This window comes from Phyllobates terribilis, unplaced genomic scaffold (genome assembly GCF_046119375.1).
Source record: "Phyllobates terribilis strain yellow unplaced genomic scaffold, ASM4611937v1 Scaffold_280__1_contigs__length_2496652, whole genome shotgun sequence".
NCBI lineage: Eukaryota > Metazoa > Chordata > Amphibia > Anura > Dendrobatidae > Phyllobates > Phyllobates terribilis.
Window position 1 is genome coordinate 257,126 of NW_027363040.1, and position 17,487 is coordinate 274,612.

At 42.4% G+C, this 17,487-nt stretch overlaps 1 protein-coding gene across 1 annotated transcript in view; it reads right to left on the reverse strand.

Moving 5' to 3' along the window:
• Window positions 1-1,452: 1,452 nt before the first annotated feature.
• The window catches only part of LOC141220301 (uncharacterized), a 131,495-nt gene continuing 115,460 nt past the window's right edge, over window positions 1,453-17,487 (reverse strand). The window contains exon 5 of the mRNA XM_073666255.1: window positions 1,453-2,609. Within this exon, the coding sequence (XP_073522356.1) occupies window positions 1,741-2,609 (869 nt within the window). The 3' untranslated portion in view covers window positions 1,453-1,740. The remainder of the gene's footprint in view (window positions 2,610-17,487) is intronic.

Consider the following 17,487-nt stretch of genomic DNA (forward strand, 5'->3'; position numbering starts at 1 on the left):
GCTGAGTTCATCTAAGTTCAGCGGAGGGACTTTCCCAGCAGCATAGATTTTTTCCCACGCTATTCTCTTAGCGATTTCTTTGGCCAGTATCTTTAGTTTAGTATCTTATTTCTCTTATACATTAACATTAAAAATGTGTTTTATATGTCCATATAATGTCTAATAATTAATATTCTAACATTCCAATGTGACAAACACTTTTATTCACTACAATCCACTTCTTAATAAATTTATGGTTTTATACACCCCAATCGCCCCTTTTTAATCCTCTGGTTCATTCACTCTTCTCCATTACATCGCTCACGCCAATGTCGATACTTTTGTTCTGTGACTTCTTGCCCAACCTACATAACTATATTTTTACATCACACTATATTTATATTTAGATTAAATTTATCACCAGAAATGTGTATTTTATTATTGTTTACAAGATAAATGAAATTGAGAAAATAAAAATATGTAATTTTGAAAGCTTTTATCATCATTTCTTCTTAAATTATTTACATTATTAAACTTTGACATATCATGTGTTCTTTTTTGGCGCCACATTTTTTCAAATTCACCAGTGTATATACTGTATATGGCTGTGTTCTGTCATTTGTCATATGTTTTTTGCCCTGAGGAGGAAGTATATTACTTTGACACGGATAGACAATAAAATAAAGCATGTTTTTCTAGTGTGGACCTGGATTAACTGTCATCTTCCAGCAGCGCGGATTTTCCACTTTTCGTTCCTTTCCACATACTACTGTTTCAGGAAACCAACTGCACGTCAGCAGGTACCACAGTTATAACTACAGTCGGTAGCGGAGAGCTTTGGGAAGCACTCATAGTACTAGAAAACTGACCCTGCAGCTGGGACTGTGAAGATCCTAGCTTGTAGTATTTCCTGGCCAGATCCTGGATCATCTGGGTCAGATTCGCTGCCTGATCACAGAGTGTAGGAATTGGATCCATTATTGGATATAATGTGATGCTAGTCACCACTCATGGACAGGCTGTGAGGCAGATTAGTCAAACATACCGGGGTCAGATACCAAGAGAGCACTTAGAAAACAAAAGAGAAAAGACAGGCGAAGTCAAGTCATGATCTGAGGTCATAATACCAGGAAGATAGCAGATCAGAGCAAAGGGGCTAGGCAAATGGATGGTCAGAACGAGCTTTAAAGTCATACAGCAAAGGACCAACAAACAGAGCACAGAATTACAAGGCAAACAACCGAGCAGATGCTATGTCTAGCAGAGGTCTGAGACTCAGCTAAGTTACTGGGTAATCACCTGGAACAGGGAACATCTGAAAGAAGCTCAACACCTCTCAAGACTCGGATTGGATGGCTGAGCTGTCCATCAAAACACCGACAACTCAGCACACCCCTGCACCACATGGCATGACTGAGCTGTCAGTCACAGCATCCGAGACACACTAAGCAGAGAAATTGTGACACTCTGATGTTTATTAGGCTGATATTTATTTAGAGTTGATTTCCGTATAAATTATTTCTCACATTAAGAACATGAAAAAGACTTCTGCCTGTGTGACTGCTCTGGTGACTAAGAAAAGATGATTTCTTCACAAAACATTTTCAACATTCTGAACGTGAAAAAGGCTTCTCCCCTGTGTGGGTTCTCTGGTGTCTAACAAAATATGATTTCTGGTTAAAACATATCCTACATTCTGAACAAAAAAAAGGCATCTCCCCTGTGTGAGTTCTTTGGTGTTTAATGAGATTACATTTATGATTAAAATATTTCCCACATTCTGAACAGGAAAAAAGACTTCTCCCCTGTGTGAATTTTCTGGTGCGTGACAAGATTTGATTTCTGTGAAAAATATTTCCCACATTCTGAACAGAAAAAAGGCTTTTCCCCTGTGTGAGTTCTCTGGTGCTTAACAAAAACTGATTTCCGGTTAAAACATTTCCCACATTCTGAACAAGAAAAAGGCTTCTCCCCAGTGTGAGTTCTCTGGTGTGTAACAAGATCTGCTTTGTGATGAAAACTTTTCCCACATTCTGAACAGGAAAAAGGCTTCTCCCCTGTGTGACTTCTCCGGTGATTAACAAGATTTGATTTCCATAAAAAACATTTCCCACATTCTGAACAGGAAAAAGGCTTCTCTCCTGTGTGTATTCTCTGATGTCTGATAAGACTTGATTTCTCTGCAAAACATTTCCCACATTCTGAACATGAAAATGGCTTCTCCCCTGTGTGAGTTCTCTGGTGATTAACAAGACCTGATTTCTGGTTAAAACATTTCCCACATTTGAAACAAAAAAATCTATTCCCTGCTGAGTGAATTTTTTGATGTTTAAGAATATACTTTTCAACGGAAACACTATTTCCATTTTCTGAATGTGAAAATGGCTTCTTTGCATTAGGAGCAGTTCGTTTTTTAATGCTTATTTTGTGACTTTGATTTTCCATAGTGGTCGGTAATGAATCAGAAGACAGGACCTGTTTGATAGGATCAGATGACAGATCTTTGCTGTGAAGGGATGATGGTATATCTGGAGTAATGGCATTCACTTCAATTACATCTGGGATCTCAAGACCATTTGATTTGAAAACTGGAGATGTCAGCTGTCCCTCTGATCTCCTGGTACAGTCATCTGCCAAGAAAAAAAAAAACTAATTATTATTTTTGAATAAAATATCCTTGAATTTTATATTTTTGAACATTTCTACTTAAACTGTCTGTAAAAATGGGAATTTATGTAAAAAAATTTAATTATTCACCAAGACAATGACAGTTCACAGTCTAATAGAAAACCTCATAGCATGAAGCAGTTGACCGTGGTGTTCAACTGATTCTGCCTCCCAAATATGGAATAAAAGCCACCAAACAGTGTTATATAGGTGAAAATAATAACAAGAAAAGCTTCTACTCATCTCACGAAAAAAAAAGTCCCCACTCAGGTCCATCATCTGTCAGTGGAAAAACAAAGGTTTCCACATTATTAGTGGCTCAGATACTCTACAAATACACCCTAGGGCGTGGAGAGCAATGAATATTCATCTTCCTTAATAGCGCGAACACTGTAGCCACAGCACAGCTCCTGCTGTGCTCGGCGGTCAGTGTGCCTACTATTAAAGACCATGAATATTCACTACTACCCACTCTCCTGGATTGTAGTGAATAATCATGGTTTTTAATAGTGGGCACACAGACCTCCGAGCACAGCAGGAGCCGCACTGCAGCTACAGTGTGTACGCTGTTATGGAGAGTGAATGGTCACTGCTCTCAACACACACAGTCCCAGCATGGGGAGCAGTGACTATTCCGGCACAGCATCTCAGTGTGAGGGTACATGACAGGGACGCCATGCGCCCCCTGCCATGAGAGGCGCACACAGTGAGTGTCGGCAGCAGAGCGGGACGCCATGTTTTACCAGTATGGGGACCAGAGGTGGCCATGCATTACCAGGGCAGGGATCAGGGGGGGCATGCATTACCAGGATGGGGATCAGGGAGGGCATGCATTACCAGAATGGAGATGAGGGGGGCCAGGCATTACCAGCATGGGGATCAGGGGGTGCCATGCATACCAGGATGGGGATCAGGGAGGGGGTGCCAAGCATACCAGGATGGGGATCGGGGGGTGCCAAGCATACCAGGATGGGGATCAGGGGGTGCCATGCATACCAGGATTGGGGATCAGGGGATGCCAAGCATACCAGGATGGGGATCAGGAGGTGCCTTGCATACCAGGATGGGGATCAAGGAGTGCCATTCATACCAGGATGGGGATCAGGAGGTGCCTTGCATACCAGGATGGGGATCAAGGAGTGCCATTCATACCAGGATGGGGATGAGGGGTGCCATGCATATGGGGATGGGGGCCACATATAACAGGAAGGAGGGGGGCATATATACCAGGATGGGGATATTAAAAGAATTGGGGGACATTACCCCTTTAACAGTGTCAGCAGCAGACCCCCTTCCCCTAAAATAATGCATCATGACCACAATTTTTGCTTAATTTTTTTTTCTATTTTGCTACTCTAAAACCTAGGTGCGTCCTATGGTCTGGTGCTTCTTTTAGTCTGAAAAATACGATAAGTGTAGCAGCCAATAATCTATATAAAATATAAATAAATAAATTGGTCCCCTTGGGAGGTTGTGGGGCCTTGACCATATGGTATTTATCCTTACTTATATGTTATATTTATTTTTGCATATAATGTATCTAGTATAGAACTTTTATTTATATATCCACTGGGATTTAATTAAGAATTTATTTATATTTTATATAGATTATTGGTTGCTACATTTATTTATTATATCTATGCACGTTATCATATATTTAGGATTAACCATTCATTGTCATCTACATGCTATACCGCATATATATAGTTTTCTCCTTGTAATCCCTTCCTTTTTTGGTTTTATCATTTATATTAATAAAAATTAAAAAATGTTATATTTTAAATACATTTTTCTGTTTAGTCATTATTTATTTGAGTAGGTTTAGTGCATGAAATAAGTATTTGATCATCTACTAACCAGCAAGAATTCTGTCTCTCATAGACCTGTTGGTTTTTCTTTAAGAAGCCCTCCTACTCTGCACTCCTACCTGTTCTAATTGCACTTGTTTGAACTCATTACATCTATACAAGACACCTATCCACACATAATCAATATCACTCCAACCTCTCCACCATGGCCAAGACCAAACAGATGTCTAAGGACACCAAGGACAAAATTTTAGACCTACACAAGGTAGGGATAGGCTCCGCGACAATAGGCAAGCAGCTTGTTGAGAAGACAACTGTTAGTGCAATTAATAGGAAATGGAAGAAACACAAGATGACCGTCAATCTTCTTGTCTGAGGCTCTGTGACGACACAGCTTATCTTAATCAGCCATACGTCTAGATTTGTTAAGCCAAGAGAAATGCACTATTGTGTTTGTGTTGACTTTAAAACTTGTGTGTGTTTCTTTGGTAGGTCAAGAAGAACAGACCAGTATTTGTATAACGCTGAATGTTGTCTTCTCTTGGTTCTGAAACAATGACGTTTGTTACTATACTAATTGCATATTATACTAAAGCCAGCTAGATGTTGATTTAAAGAACCACCCCCCCCCCCCCTGCTATGTCGGCTGTGTGGGTGATTGCCCTGTGGATGTGTACTTGAAAGAACAAATGTGAACTATTTAAAGAACCCATGCCTCTGTAGCAGGCAGAATTGAAAGAGACTTTACAAGTAGAATCAAAGATCAGACTCTCTTCAGACCATCAGCTTGGTAGCATCAGTTTATTCAAAGAGACACAGATTTGTATTCTACAAGATTCCAGCCTAAGGGTATATGGCCCTGACTGGAAAGATACGTATCTGCTCCATTGACCATCAGAGAGCCCATGGAAACATTTGGAGAGACCAGGTTGGGACGATGAAGTCACCTGGCCCCTTGGATATGTTGTTTGGGGTTGCCAGGTGGGACCCTCCGGTAGCCTGGAACCCATGGAGACATTCTATCTGAGAAGCCAGATTGAGACCAGCTGGTCATCTGGCCCCATGGAAACTCTTGGAGAGGCCAGGGTGGGACCCTTGGGTCTCCTGGCCTTGTACCTCGATGGACTGTCAGCTTCCTAAGCTTGTCGATACCTTCTCTCTGTGGGGGCCCGCCAAAAGCGGGGAGCCTCTGGTTGAGGTAATTAGCCTTGGAAGTCCAAAAGTTGCAGCTGTTCTATCCCAGGCGGGCCAGCAGAAGGGTGAGACTGTGTAATGTTGTGCCATCTTAGGTATTTGCTGGGACTGTTCTATGGGTTTATTGTCCATTTGGTGGTTCAATAAAGTATTGCCACACTGTTTTACCCTCACCCTGTGTTGTCTGAGTAGATTTATGCCCACGAAAGACCCTGTTTCTTCACAGGCTCCATGCAGGCTTCATCTCGCCTCGTGCGGTAAGGATGATTCTGAGAAAGGTCATAATCAGCCCAGAACTACACAGGAGGATCTGGTCAATGACCTGAAGAGAGCTGGGACCAGAGTCTCAAACATTACCGTTAGTAACACCTCGCCGTCATGGATTAAAATCCTGAAGCACTCCCAAGGTCCCATTGCTCACGCCAGCACATGTCCAGGCCAGTTTGAAGTTCGCCAATGACCATTTGGATGATCCAGAGGAGGCATGGGAGAAGGTCATGTGGTCAGATGAAACCAAAATAGAACTTTTTGGTATCAACTCCACTCTCAATGTTTGGAGGAAGAAGAATGAGTACAACCCCCAGAACACCGTCCCAACTGTGAAGCATGGTAGGGGAAACATCATACTTTGGGAATGCTTTTCTGCAAAGGGTTCATGTATTGCGAGATTTTGGCCAATAACCTTCCCTCAGTAAGAGCACTGAAGATGGGTCATGGCTGGGTCTTCGAGCATGACAAAGACCCGAAACACACAGTCAGGGCAACTAAGGAGTGGCTCCGTAAGAAACATTTCAGGTCCTGGAGGGCCTAGCCAGTCTCCAAACCTGAACCCAATAGAAAATCTTTGGAGGGAGCTGAAACTCAATGTTGCCCAGCGACAGCCCCGAACCTGAAACATCTGGAGAAGATCTGTATGGAGGAGTTGACGAAAATCCCGGCTGCAGTGTGTGCAAACCTGGTCAAGAACTACAGGAAACGTCTGACCTCTGTAATTGTAACAAAGGTTTCTGGACCAAATATTAAGATCTGTTTGTTTATTGTTTCAAATATTTATTTCATGCAATAAAATGAAAATTAATTATGTAAAAATCATACAATGTGATTTTCTGGATTTTTTTTTGATTCTGTCTCGCACAGGTGAAGTGTACCTACGATAAAAATTATTGATCTCTCCATTCTTTGTAGGTGGGAAAACTTGCAAAATCGGCAGCGTATCAAATACTTATTTTCCTAACTGTTATGTGTTGCGCAATAAAATGGCAAATGTGCAATTTTCACTTTGCAACATCGTCTGTGTGCTAATTTCCAGTAAGTGGATGTGGAGTCAAAATCGTCACTAGTCCTATAGATTAATTCACTGAGGGTTATAATTTCCAAAATGGAGTCACTTTATGGGGATTTCTACTGCTCTGGTTTTCTGACATTTTGTCATATTAAGGTTTCTGGTGGGTCCCATCTCCTCTGGGATCTGCTCCTGCGATGTCTGCTTCTCTCGCCAGAAGCCGCCTTATTCATCCTGCAGGTGGCGCTGGTGATGGAGGAGACGTCAGAACCAGAAGCTCTGGGCGGCGCAGGCTCTGTTCAGCCACTAAGATTAGGGTTGCTGGGACCAGTAGTACCACCCAGTCTGGCAGTATGGGTGTGTGTGCTGTCCAGCTGGAGTAATCTGCTCCCTGCTTCAGCCAACTGGAAAGCACCACACCCTACTAAAGCTGGAAGCATATTGCCGGAAGCTGCCAGATACAGCCTTGTTCTCCTCTGGTTCAGTCCTCTGTGCTCAGCTCCCGGCTTGTGTATTTGTTTCCTGTTGTGACCTCGGCCCGTTTACTGACTACTCTTGTGTCTTCTGATTTTGTATGTTCTCTGCCCTCCTGGTTCTGACCCGGCTAACATACTATTCTTCTTCCCATCTCACACTACAGAACAACAGGTAATACTGTGGCCCTACAGATACACTAGAACTTAGTGATGTTTTTTTACATAGGGGTCTCTGTCTAAGTCCAAATCTATTTAGAGGAGTTAACCCCTTTACCCCCCAAGGCTGTTTGCACCTTCATGACCAGGCCAAATTTTACAGTTTTACACTGTCACTTTATGAGGTAATAACTCTGGAACGCTTCAACGGATCCCCCTGATTATGAGCTTTTTCGTGACATATAGAACTTTATGTTAGTGGTAACATTTCTTTGATATTACTTGTGTTTATTTGTAAAAATAATCAAAATTTGGCAAAAACTTAATTTTATGAACTTAAATCGGTTATATCACACAAATTAGTTAATAAATAACATTTCTCACATGTCTACTTTATATCAGCACAATTTTTTAAACAATTTTCTTGTTTGTTAGGAAATTAAAAGGGTTAAAATTTGACCAGCGATTTCTCATTTTTCCAACAAAATTTACAAAACCATTTTTTTAGGGACCACATCACATTTGAAGTGACTTCAGGGGCCTATATGACAGATGACATATACTGAAAAGTGACACCATTCTAAAAACTGCACCCCTCAATGTGCTGAAAACCACATTCAAGTAGTTTATTAACCCTTCAGATGCTTCACAGGAATTTTTGTACTGTGGAAGGAAAAATGAACATTTAACTTTGTCACAAAAATTTTACTTTAGACTCAAATTTTTTTTATTTTCGCAAGGGTAACAGGAAAAAATGGACCCAAAATTTGTTGTGCAATTTCTCCTGAGCACGCCGATATACCATATGTAGAGGAAAACTACTGTTTGGGCGCGCAGCAGGACTTGAAAGGAACACCATTTGACTTTTTGAATGCAAAATTTTCTGGAATAATTAGCGGGCGCCATGTCGCGTTTGGAGAGCTTTTAATGTGTCTAAACAGTGCAACCACAAGTGACACCATTTTGGAAACCTCTCAGGGAACTTATCTAGCACCTTGAATCCCCAGATGCTTCACAGAAGTTTATAACATTGAATCGTGTAAATAAAAATCACATTTTTCCAAAAACAATGTTATTTTAGCCCCAATTTTTTTATTTTCACAAGGATTGCAGGAGAGAATGGACACCAAAATTTGTTGTGCAATTTCTCCTGAGTGCGCAGATACCCCTTATGTGGTCGAAAACTACTTTTGAGGCACAGTGCCAAGCTCAGAAAAGAAGAGGTGCCATATTGGAGTTCACATTTTGCTGGACTGGTTTGAGGGTACCATGTCACATTGGCAGAGCCCCTGAGGTGTCAGAAGAGCAGAACCCCCCATATGAGACCTCATTTTACAAACTACACCTCTCAAGGAATTCATCTAGGGGTGCAGTGATCACAACAGGTGGGTCACCGAATTTTATACTATTGGGCAATTAAAAAAATAATTCCATTTTTACCACTAAAATTTTGTTTTAGACCCAGATTTTACATTTTTACAATGGGAAATGGGTAAAAATTGCATCAAAATTTGTCCCACAATTTCTGCTGACTGTATACCCCACATATGTGGTTGCACAGTACTGCTGGCATGACTCTGTTGTCGGGTATCCCGGGGGCAGGAGCTCCTTCCTGTCCCTAACATTAGGGGCACCCTAGCTGGTCCTGCTCCCCGGATTACTTCTGAAGGTAAAGACACCGGGCGCCACGTACCTTGTCTGAGTTCCTCAATCCGCCCACAGTCTGTTCCCTTCCACCACCCAGGGAAGAGGGGAGTAGTAATGTATGGCTGAACCCCAACCAGACTAACAAGGTAATACAAATAGGGCTAAAGGAAAATACCAATCATACAAATAAATGCACACAAACAACAGAGGTTAACACTGGGAAGTGGAGGATGGGGGACAAACCTAAATAGAAGAAGAAGAGGATAACACACAAACTAAACCACGCAACAGTCTTAGCTTAATCCTCCAAACGCCTTCTCAAACAACAACAGTCCAGCACACTCCTAGAACCATGCAGCATAAGCTAGCTCTGGTAGGATAGCCTGCCAAAGCCCAGTATATATAGGAGCGGGGAGTGGCTAACAGCGAACAGGTGAGAGCCTAAATGATGGTAAGCTTCTAGGAGCTTACAACTGAGCAGATTAACCCCCGGCAGAAACCTGCACTGTTTAATATGAAGGTGAAAGGCTTTTAATGAGTGGGAGGAATTAGAAGCTGCAGTCTTCGGGCTCCTCTCCGTCACAGTAAATCCATGTCAACTGCTTAGCCATACGGTGAGACTCGGGAGGGACAGAGCGCTATTGGTTTTAGCAGAAACCCAGTATAGTAATACAGTAGGCATCCTGGAGCACAGAATTTTCTGTATTAGTTTACGGACTCCATATACAGAACCCCTAAGTGCTACAAGAGCACAATCACCGCTCAAGTTACCCCATTTTGGAAATTATACCCTTTGGGAATTTATCTACAGGTGTTGTGACGATTTTGACTCCTTGGGTTTTCCAGAAACAAGCAGCAGTGGATGTTGCTGAGTGAAAATTGCAAACTTCCGTTGTAGTGACCAGTACGCTGTAGTGACCAGTAGATTATTCCCGGCTTATGCTTCTGGAGACATGCACCCATACAGTAAGAGGGCTCTCATCACTACAGAAATGCCAAACATGTGGACACTAACTGCGGTTTAGGCTTACTGGTGCTCAGAAGGGAGGGGGCATTTAGTTTTAGGAGCACAGAATTTGCTGAATTTATTTTGGGGTGCAAGGGCCATTTCGATTTTCCAGAGCCTTTGTGCCATCAGTAACATGGAAGCCCCCTATATTTCCGCTAACAGATGACGAACCCGAGTGGGAACTTGCTTTTTTTGTGGATTGAGTTGAAGCTGGGAACATTTTGGGAACATTTTACATAACATTTTGGATCACATTTATCCTGCACTCTATGCTGAGCACTTACATAAGGGTTTCCTTTTAAATCTCAGAGTGACGTAATTCAGATGAAACCCCGAGGCAGCAGAGTTACTCTCGACTCTGTCTGGCCTCTGTTCAGTGATGTCCTTTTTTCCCAGAGGTGCACAGAACTGTGGCCGATGACACTTTTATGCAAACCTAAAAAGACGGACACCGCCAGATCAAAGGCCAGACAGCATCCATGGTGCCTCCACCTGCCTCATTATAGGGAATATTCAGAGCGCAGGATAAATGTGAGCTGAGCCTTACTGCGATATTTGGGAGTTAGAATCAACAAATCAACAGCAGGTGAAGAATTGGTTTTATTTATTTTTTACGCTGCTCCTGTGCGGTATAGGTGATTAGACGACTTTATTCTTCGGGTCGGTGCAATTACAGCGATAGATTTATAGCGGGTTTTTATGTTTGGCTGCTATCACATACTAAAATACGCTTTTTTTCCCCCAAAAAACTAGTTTTTGCATAACCAGATTTTGTGAGCTATAATTTTTCCATATTTCTACTGAAAAAGTCATGTGAGGGCTTGTTTTTTGCAGGATGAGTTGACGTTTTTATTGGTACCATATTTGGGCAGATTACATTTTTTGATCGCTTTCTATTCCGATTTTTGAGAGGCAGAATAAACAAAAAACAACAATTCAAGAATTGTTTTTTTTTTTGTTTTTTTTATGCCGTTCCACGTATGGTAAAATTGATAAGGCAGCTTTATTTTTCTAGTCAGTACGATTACCGCGATACAACATTATGTAGTTTTTTTATGTTTTGACGCTATTACAGAATAAAAACAATTTTATCGAAAAAAAAATATTTTTGCATTGCTTCATTCTGAGAGCTATAATTTTTTTATTTTTCCCCTGATGGAGCTGTATGGCGGCTTGTTTTTTTGCAGGACAATGTGACGTTTTCATAGATACCATTTTTATGTACAGTACATTCATCTTTTTGATCGCATTTTATTCCACTTTTTGTTCTGCGGTATGATGATAAAGCATTGTTTTTTGCCTAGATTTTTACTTTTTTTATGGTGTTTACTAATTGTATTAACTAGTGGGATGGTTTAATATGGTTGGGTCGCTCTAGACACGGCGATACCAAATATGTCTACTTTTATTGTTTATTTATCCATTTGATTTATAATAATATTTATTTATGGGTACAATATATTTTTTATTTTTTTAATTAGTATTTTGTGATTTTTTTAAAAAATATTGTTACAACATTTCTCCACTTTTTTACTTAGTCCCACTGTGGAACTTCCCAGCTTTAAAGGGGATACCCACCAGGCTAGGGAGCCTTTTAAGTCTGGAGTTAAGGGCATCTTTTTGTCCAGGCCTGACGGACTTTTGTCCCAAGCGGAGCTGATTTCATTCTGAAGAATTCTGGAATGTGCCTGACACCACTTTACACAGGGGATGCACAATGTCATGGTCCCCAGAACACTCATAGCTTCCCTGACCGTTACTTCCCTCTTTCTGCAAAAGGAACTGAATTTTTTTACTATGTCCCGAGCTTTCTTTTGAGGGAGTTTGGACAAGCCCCGGTGCGAATCTAATAGCACTCCCAAGAATATCTTCTGGTTGCTTGGAGCTAGGTCTGATTTTCCTAAATTTAGAACTCACCCCAAGTCTGACAATACTCGCATTACCCGACGCTGATGAAGAATTAACTGCGCGTCTGAATCTGCTACTAGAAGAAAGTCGTCTAGGTAGGGAATTATGACTATGCCCTCTCTCCTTAGACGGGAGACTACTTCCGTCACTATTTTGGTGAAAATACGGGGTGCCGATGACAGGCCGAACGGAAGACATTGGAACTGATAGTGGCTTACGCCACCTTTCCCTCTTGTTGCAAACCTGAGGTATCTCTGTCTTGAAGGGTGTATGGGAATATGGTAATATGCCTGCTTCAAATCCAAGGTACACATCACCGCGTCTTTGGGTACCAGAAGTATCACCGATTTTATTGACTCCATTTTGAACCTCTTGTACTTTACCCACTGGTTCAGGGGTCTGAGGTTTATAATTGTCCTGTACTCTCCCGATGGTTTTTTTATCGAGAACAGTCTGGAATAATGGCACCTGTATCTCTCTGAACGAGGGACCGGTGTTATTGCTCCGTCCTGGAGAAGCTGCCTGATGTCTACTTCCAGCCTTCTGAGGGCCGCTGTTGAACTGGCTTCCGTGATCTGAAATCGTCGGGGGGGGAATTGAGAAAACTCGATCTTGTACCCGTGTTCTATAAGTTGTAAAATCCACTGATTTTGGGTTATTCTCTGCCAACTTCCTAGGAAATGCTGCAGCCGAATGCTGTCCAGTACAGGTCCAAAAACCTGTAGGCCGGAAAATGGGATAGCACAAAGTTTGTTTTTGGACTGCATATCGCCTGTCCAAGACCTCAGCCAGAGTGCCCTACGGGCCGAATTCAACAGCGCATCATTACTTGCCGCGAACCGGACAGATTCTGCTGACGCATCTGCCATGAAATTTACTGCCATCCTGACCATGTATAAAGCCTCGGCTATATCCTCCCTGGAAGCACTCTTTCTCAGTTTGGCTTCCAGGTCCTCCAACCATAAGCCTGCTGATCTGGCCATGGACGTGGCCGCAATATTGGTCTTGATGATTGCAGCTGAAGCCTCCCAGGCACTTCCTCTTTAATCATAGCCTTTACTTCGGCTCTAAATGTGGCCTGCTCCTCCGCCATAACTTTTGCTATACAGTCCTTGCACAGCTGTTTGTTATATGTGTCCAGAAGCCTGGTAGTACAAGTTGGGCATCGCCTAGCCCTCTTCTTAGGAACTGATCCCTTTGGGGTCCCTTTATTCTATGGACAGTATCAGACACAGGCAGTTTGTCAGGATAAATCACCATAGCTCAGCTACAAAAAAAGGGGGCCCATAGATGCTCACTTACATGACCCAGGGAGATGGCCGTGGAATCCGTGTGCTGCGCGGGGCTACCCTCCATAGCTCACAATAGGTGCAGTGCCTAACCGACAGACACACATGGACAGATTTTACCTGTCTGCCGTCTTCGCCGCCATCTTCCCCAGGCTTCTCCTTCCTGCTGACCTCCTAACCGGAAGTGCGTTCCAGGGTGGAACTCATGCCGCAGCCGCGTCACTGGAATTGCGCTGGCCGGCAGAGGCAGCACGCCCAGAGCCCTCCGAGGAGGGAAGCGGCGCCTTCCAGGAGCTCCGCTCCACTGGGCTGGCTGAGGGACCAGGACGGGTTTCAGCCGGCAGCCTGTCTTGACAGCGGGAGGAGACAGGTATGGCAACCCCTCCGTCCCCTGGGCTGCTCCTATGCTTTCAGCGCTGCTGCGCCCTCTCATGTGCCTGTCCGACTAGGGACAGGAAAAACACAGGCGATGGAGGGTGGGGAGGGGCCTTTAACCTCTCGTGTGTTCCTGCCCCTAGTCGGACATGAAAGACTACCTCCTGGTGTGCTGTCAGGAGGGACGTCCTGGAAAAAAACATTACACTCACCTTCCGATGGCCCCCGGTCTCCTTCTCCGATGCGTCCGGTCTCCTCGGTGTCTCGCAGTGGTGTAAAAGGACCTTCCATGACGTCATTTAGCCATGTGACAGGTCACTCGACCGCCGACGTCAGCACTGACACCCACCCACAGCGCTGATACACACCCACAGCGCTGACACACACCCACAGCACTGACACACACCCACAGCGCTGACACACTGAGCTTCCTAGTTTTGATTCCTACGATACCACAGTGTCTATCGACTCCTGTAAAACATGATATTAGACCTTCCTAGCTAGCACTAAGCCGAAGTTCAAGCCTTACGTGTTTCATCATTTTTTTATAACTGCCATGATCATCAGGGGCTAGCAGTCTGTTTAATATCTAAATAGAATTCGTTACTATGATAGTTTCTTGATAAACATATCGGCATGGTTGCTGGCCATGTTCGGCGGCCAAGCAAGCATGTCTTTATAGGTAGGAACATCCCACCTCCTTCCTCCCTATTCTCAACTTGACCAATCCTTGGACGGAAGTGTGAAAAACTTATTGCATCATTCCCTAGAAGACTCATGGCTGTACTAGCTCAAAGGGGGCTTCTACTCAATACTGAGTAAAGGGTCTGAATACTTATGACCATGTGATATTTCAGTTTTTCTTTTTTAATAAATTTTCAAAAATTTCTACATTTCTGTTTTTTTTCAGTCAAGATGGGGTACAGAGTGTACTTTACTGAGAAAAAAATGAACTTTTTAGAATTTACCAAATGGCTGCAATGAAACAAAGAGTGAAAAATGTAAAGGGGACTGAATACTTTCCATACACACAGTACTTTCTATCTGTGCAGCATTATTCATAATCTTACATCTACCAGAAATATATGCTTTGATCCAGGGTGGGCACCTTATTACATGTAATATTTCATAAATTTATGTATATTTATGTATGTGCCTTTTATAAGGTGGTTTACATCTAATGCTTTTTCTGCCTTTTTAATTATGTTTTAACTTTTTGGTGCTTGTGTGTGGTATTTAATAAAATTTATAATTCTTCTTAAAATTATTATTTATTGTTATTGACTTACTTATTCAGAATGTCTGGTGCCCATTTTTACACCCTTTTATTGTTCTTCTCTATATATTTCCTTGGATGCTGGGGCACAGCGTTCCTTTATAAATGTGTGGTGCCAGGTCTTCTTGTCTCTATACCCAGCTCTCTTCAGGGAATTGACCAGGTCCTCCCATGTAGTTCTGGGCTGATTCCTGACCTTTCTCAGAATCATCGCTGCCCCACCAGGCGAGATCTTGTATGGAGCCCCAGCCAGAGGAAGATTGACAGTCATCTTGTGTTTCGTCCATTTTCTAATATTGTGCCAACAGTTGTTGCCTTCTCTATTGTCCTGTAGCCCATCTGAGCCCTGTACAGGTCTACAATTTTCTCCCTGGTGTCCTTATACAGCTCTTTGGTCTTGGCCATGGGGGAGAGATTTGAGTGTGATTGATTGAGTGTGTGGACAGGTGTCTTTTATACAGGTAACGAGTTCAAACAGCAGCAGTTAATACAGGTAGTGAGTGCAGAGTAGGAGGGCTTCTTAAAGAAAAACTAACAGGTCCGTGAGAGCCAGAATTCTTGCTGGTTGGTAGGTGATCAAATACTTATTTCATGCAATAAAATGCAATTTAATTATTTAAAAATCATACAATGTGATTTTCTGGATTTTTTTTACATTCTGTCTCTCACAGGTGAAGTGTACCTACGATAAACTTGAAAAATCAGCAGTGTATCAAATACTTATTTTCCCCATTCTTTTGCCTCTTGAGAAAGCCCATAATATAGGGGCAAAACGCGCGTCGAGGTTCTCTTCTGGTCACTTGGCACCTTAAGTTCATCCTGTTCCCGGTCTGCCTGTCACTTTTTCTCTACTGGCCCCCCCTACTAGCGATTGGTAAGGGATACTTGAATTTTTCTTGATATCTTACATATACCTGCACACTTGTGCGGCTACCCCTCATCTATGGTATATCTTACATGCTATTTGCTTGCCTTTCCCCTTCCCCCTTTTTTGTTTGGGGGGGCCTTTGATAAATACATTTTCTATATATGTTACCATGTACTGTATTTTGTAATCTGCTATTTACTCTGTGTTGCCACTGCTGTGGCCTTTTTACTATTTTGTATCCAATAAAGCTATATTGATTTTATGCCTATATATACTCTGTTTCTCCTGTTATATCTGCATTCAATATTGAGTAGGCTTGTGGCTATTAGAAGCTATGTATTTCCTTGTTGTCTTTTCGCCACGACTTTAAAAAATGAAGGCCGTCTTGCATATACTTATTTTCCCCACTGTAGCAGCAGCTAGGGTCGTCCATCACGATAGCTTCATCCTCATCGCTAATGCTATAATATGAGAAGTTCAGCTAACAGGCTCTTGTGATTGGTATTATGTAGGAGACAGTGTATTGTACTATATGACTGTTGACAAGATTAGGGATAAAGCAAGAGAATCTCTCAATATCCTATAACTGCTGCTATAAGCACAAGATAAGAGAAACTGCCAATGTGTCGGCTTCATGAATTTTAAAGCTTACCACAGTGAATTTATTCACAGTTCTTCTGAATAAATTGTTCTGTTAGATACAAACGGTAGGAAGATCTGTTATCCTGATTAAATAAATATAATTGATATACAGTACAGACCAAAAGTTTGGACACACCTTCTCATTTAAAGATTTTTCTGTATTTTCATGACTATGAAAATTGTACATTCACACTGAAGGCATCAAAACTATGAATTAACACATGTGGAATTATATACTTAACAAAAAAGTGTGAAACAACTGAAAATATGTCTTATATTCTAGGTTCTTCTAAGTAGCCACCTTTTGCTTTGATGACTGCTTTGCACACTCTTGGCATTCTCTTGATGAGCTTCAAGAGGTAGTCACCGGAAATGGTCTTCCAACAATCTTGAAGGAGTTCCCAGAAATGCTTAGCACTTGTTGGCCCTTTTGCCTTCACTCTGCGGTCCAGCTCACCCCAAACCATCTCGATTGGGTTCAGATCTGGTGACTGTGGAGGCCAAGTCATCTGGCGTAGCACCCCATCACTCTCCTTCTTGGTCAAATAGCCCTTACACAGCCTGGAGGTGTGTTTGGGGTCATTGTCCTGTTGAAAAATAAATGCAAACCGGATGGAATAGCATGCCGCTGCAAGTTGCTGTTGTAGCCATGCTGGTTCAGTATGCCTTCAATTTTGAATAAATCCCCAACAGTGTCACCAGCAAAGCACCCCCACACCATCACACCTCCTCCTCCATGCTTCACGGTGGGAACCAGGCATGTAGAGTCAATCCGTTCACCTTTTCTGCGTCGAACAAAGACACGGTGGTTGGAACCAAAGATCTCAAATTTGGACTCATCAGACCAAAGCACAGATTTCCACTGGTCTAATGTCCATTCCTTGTGTTCTTTAGCCCAAACAAGTCTCTTC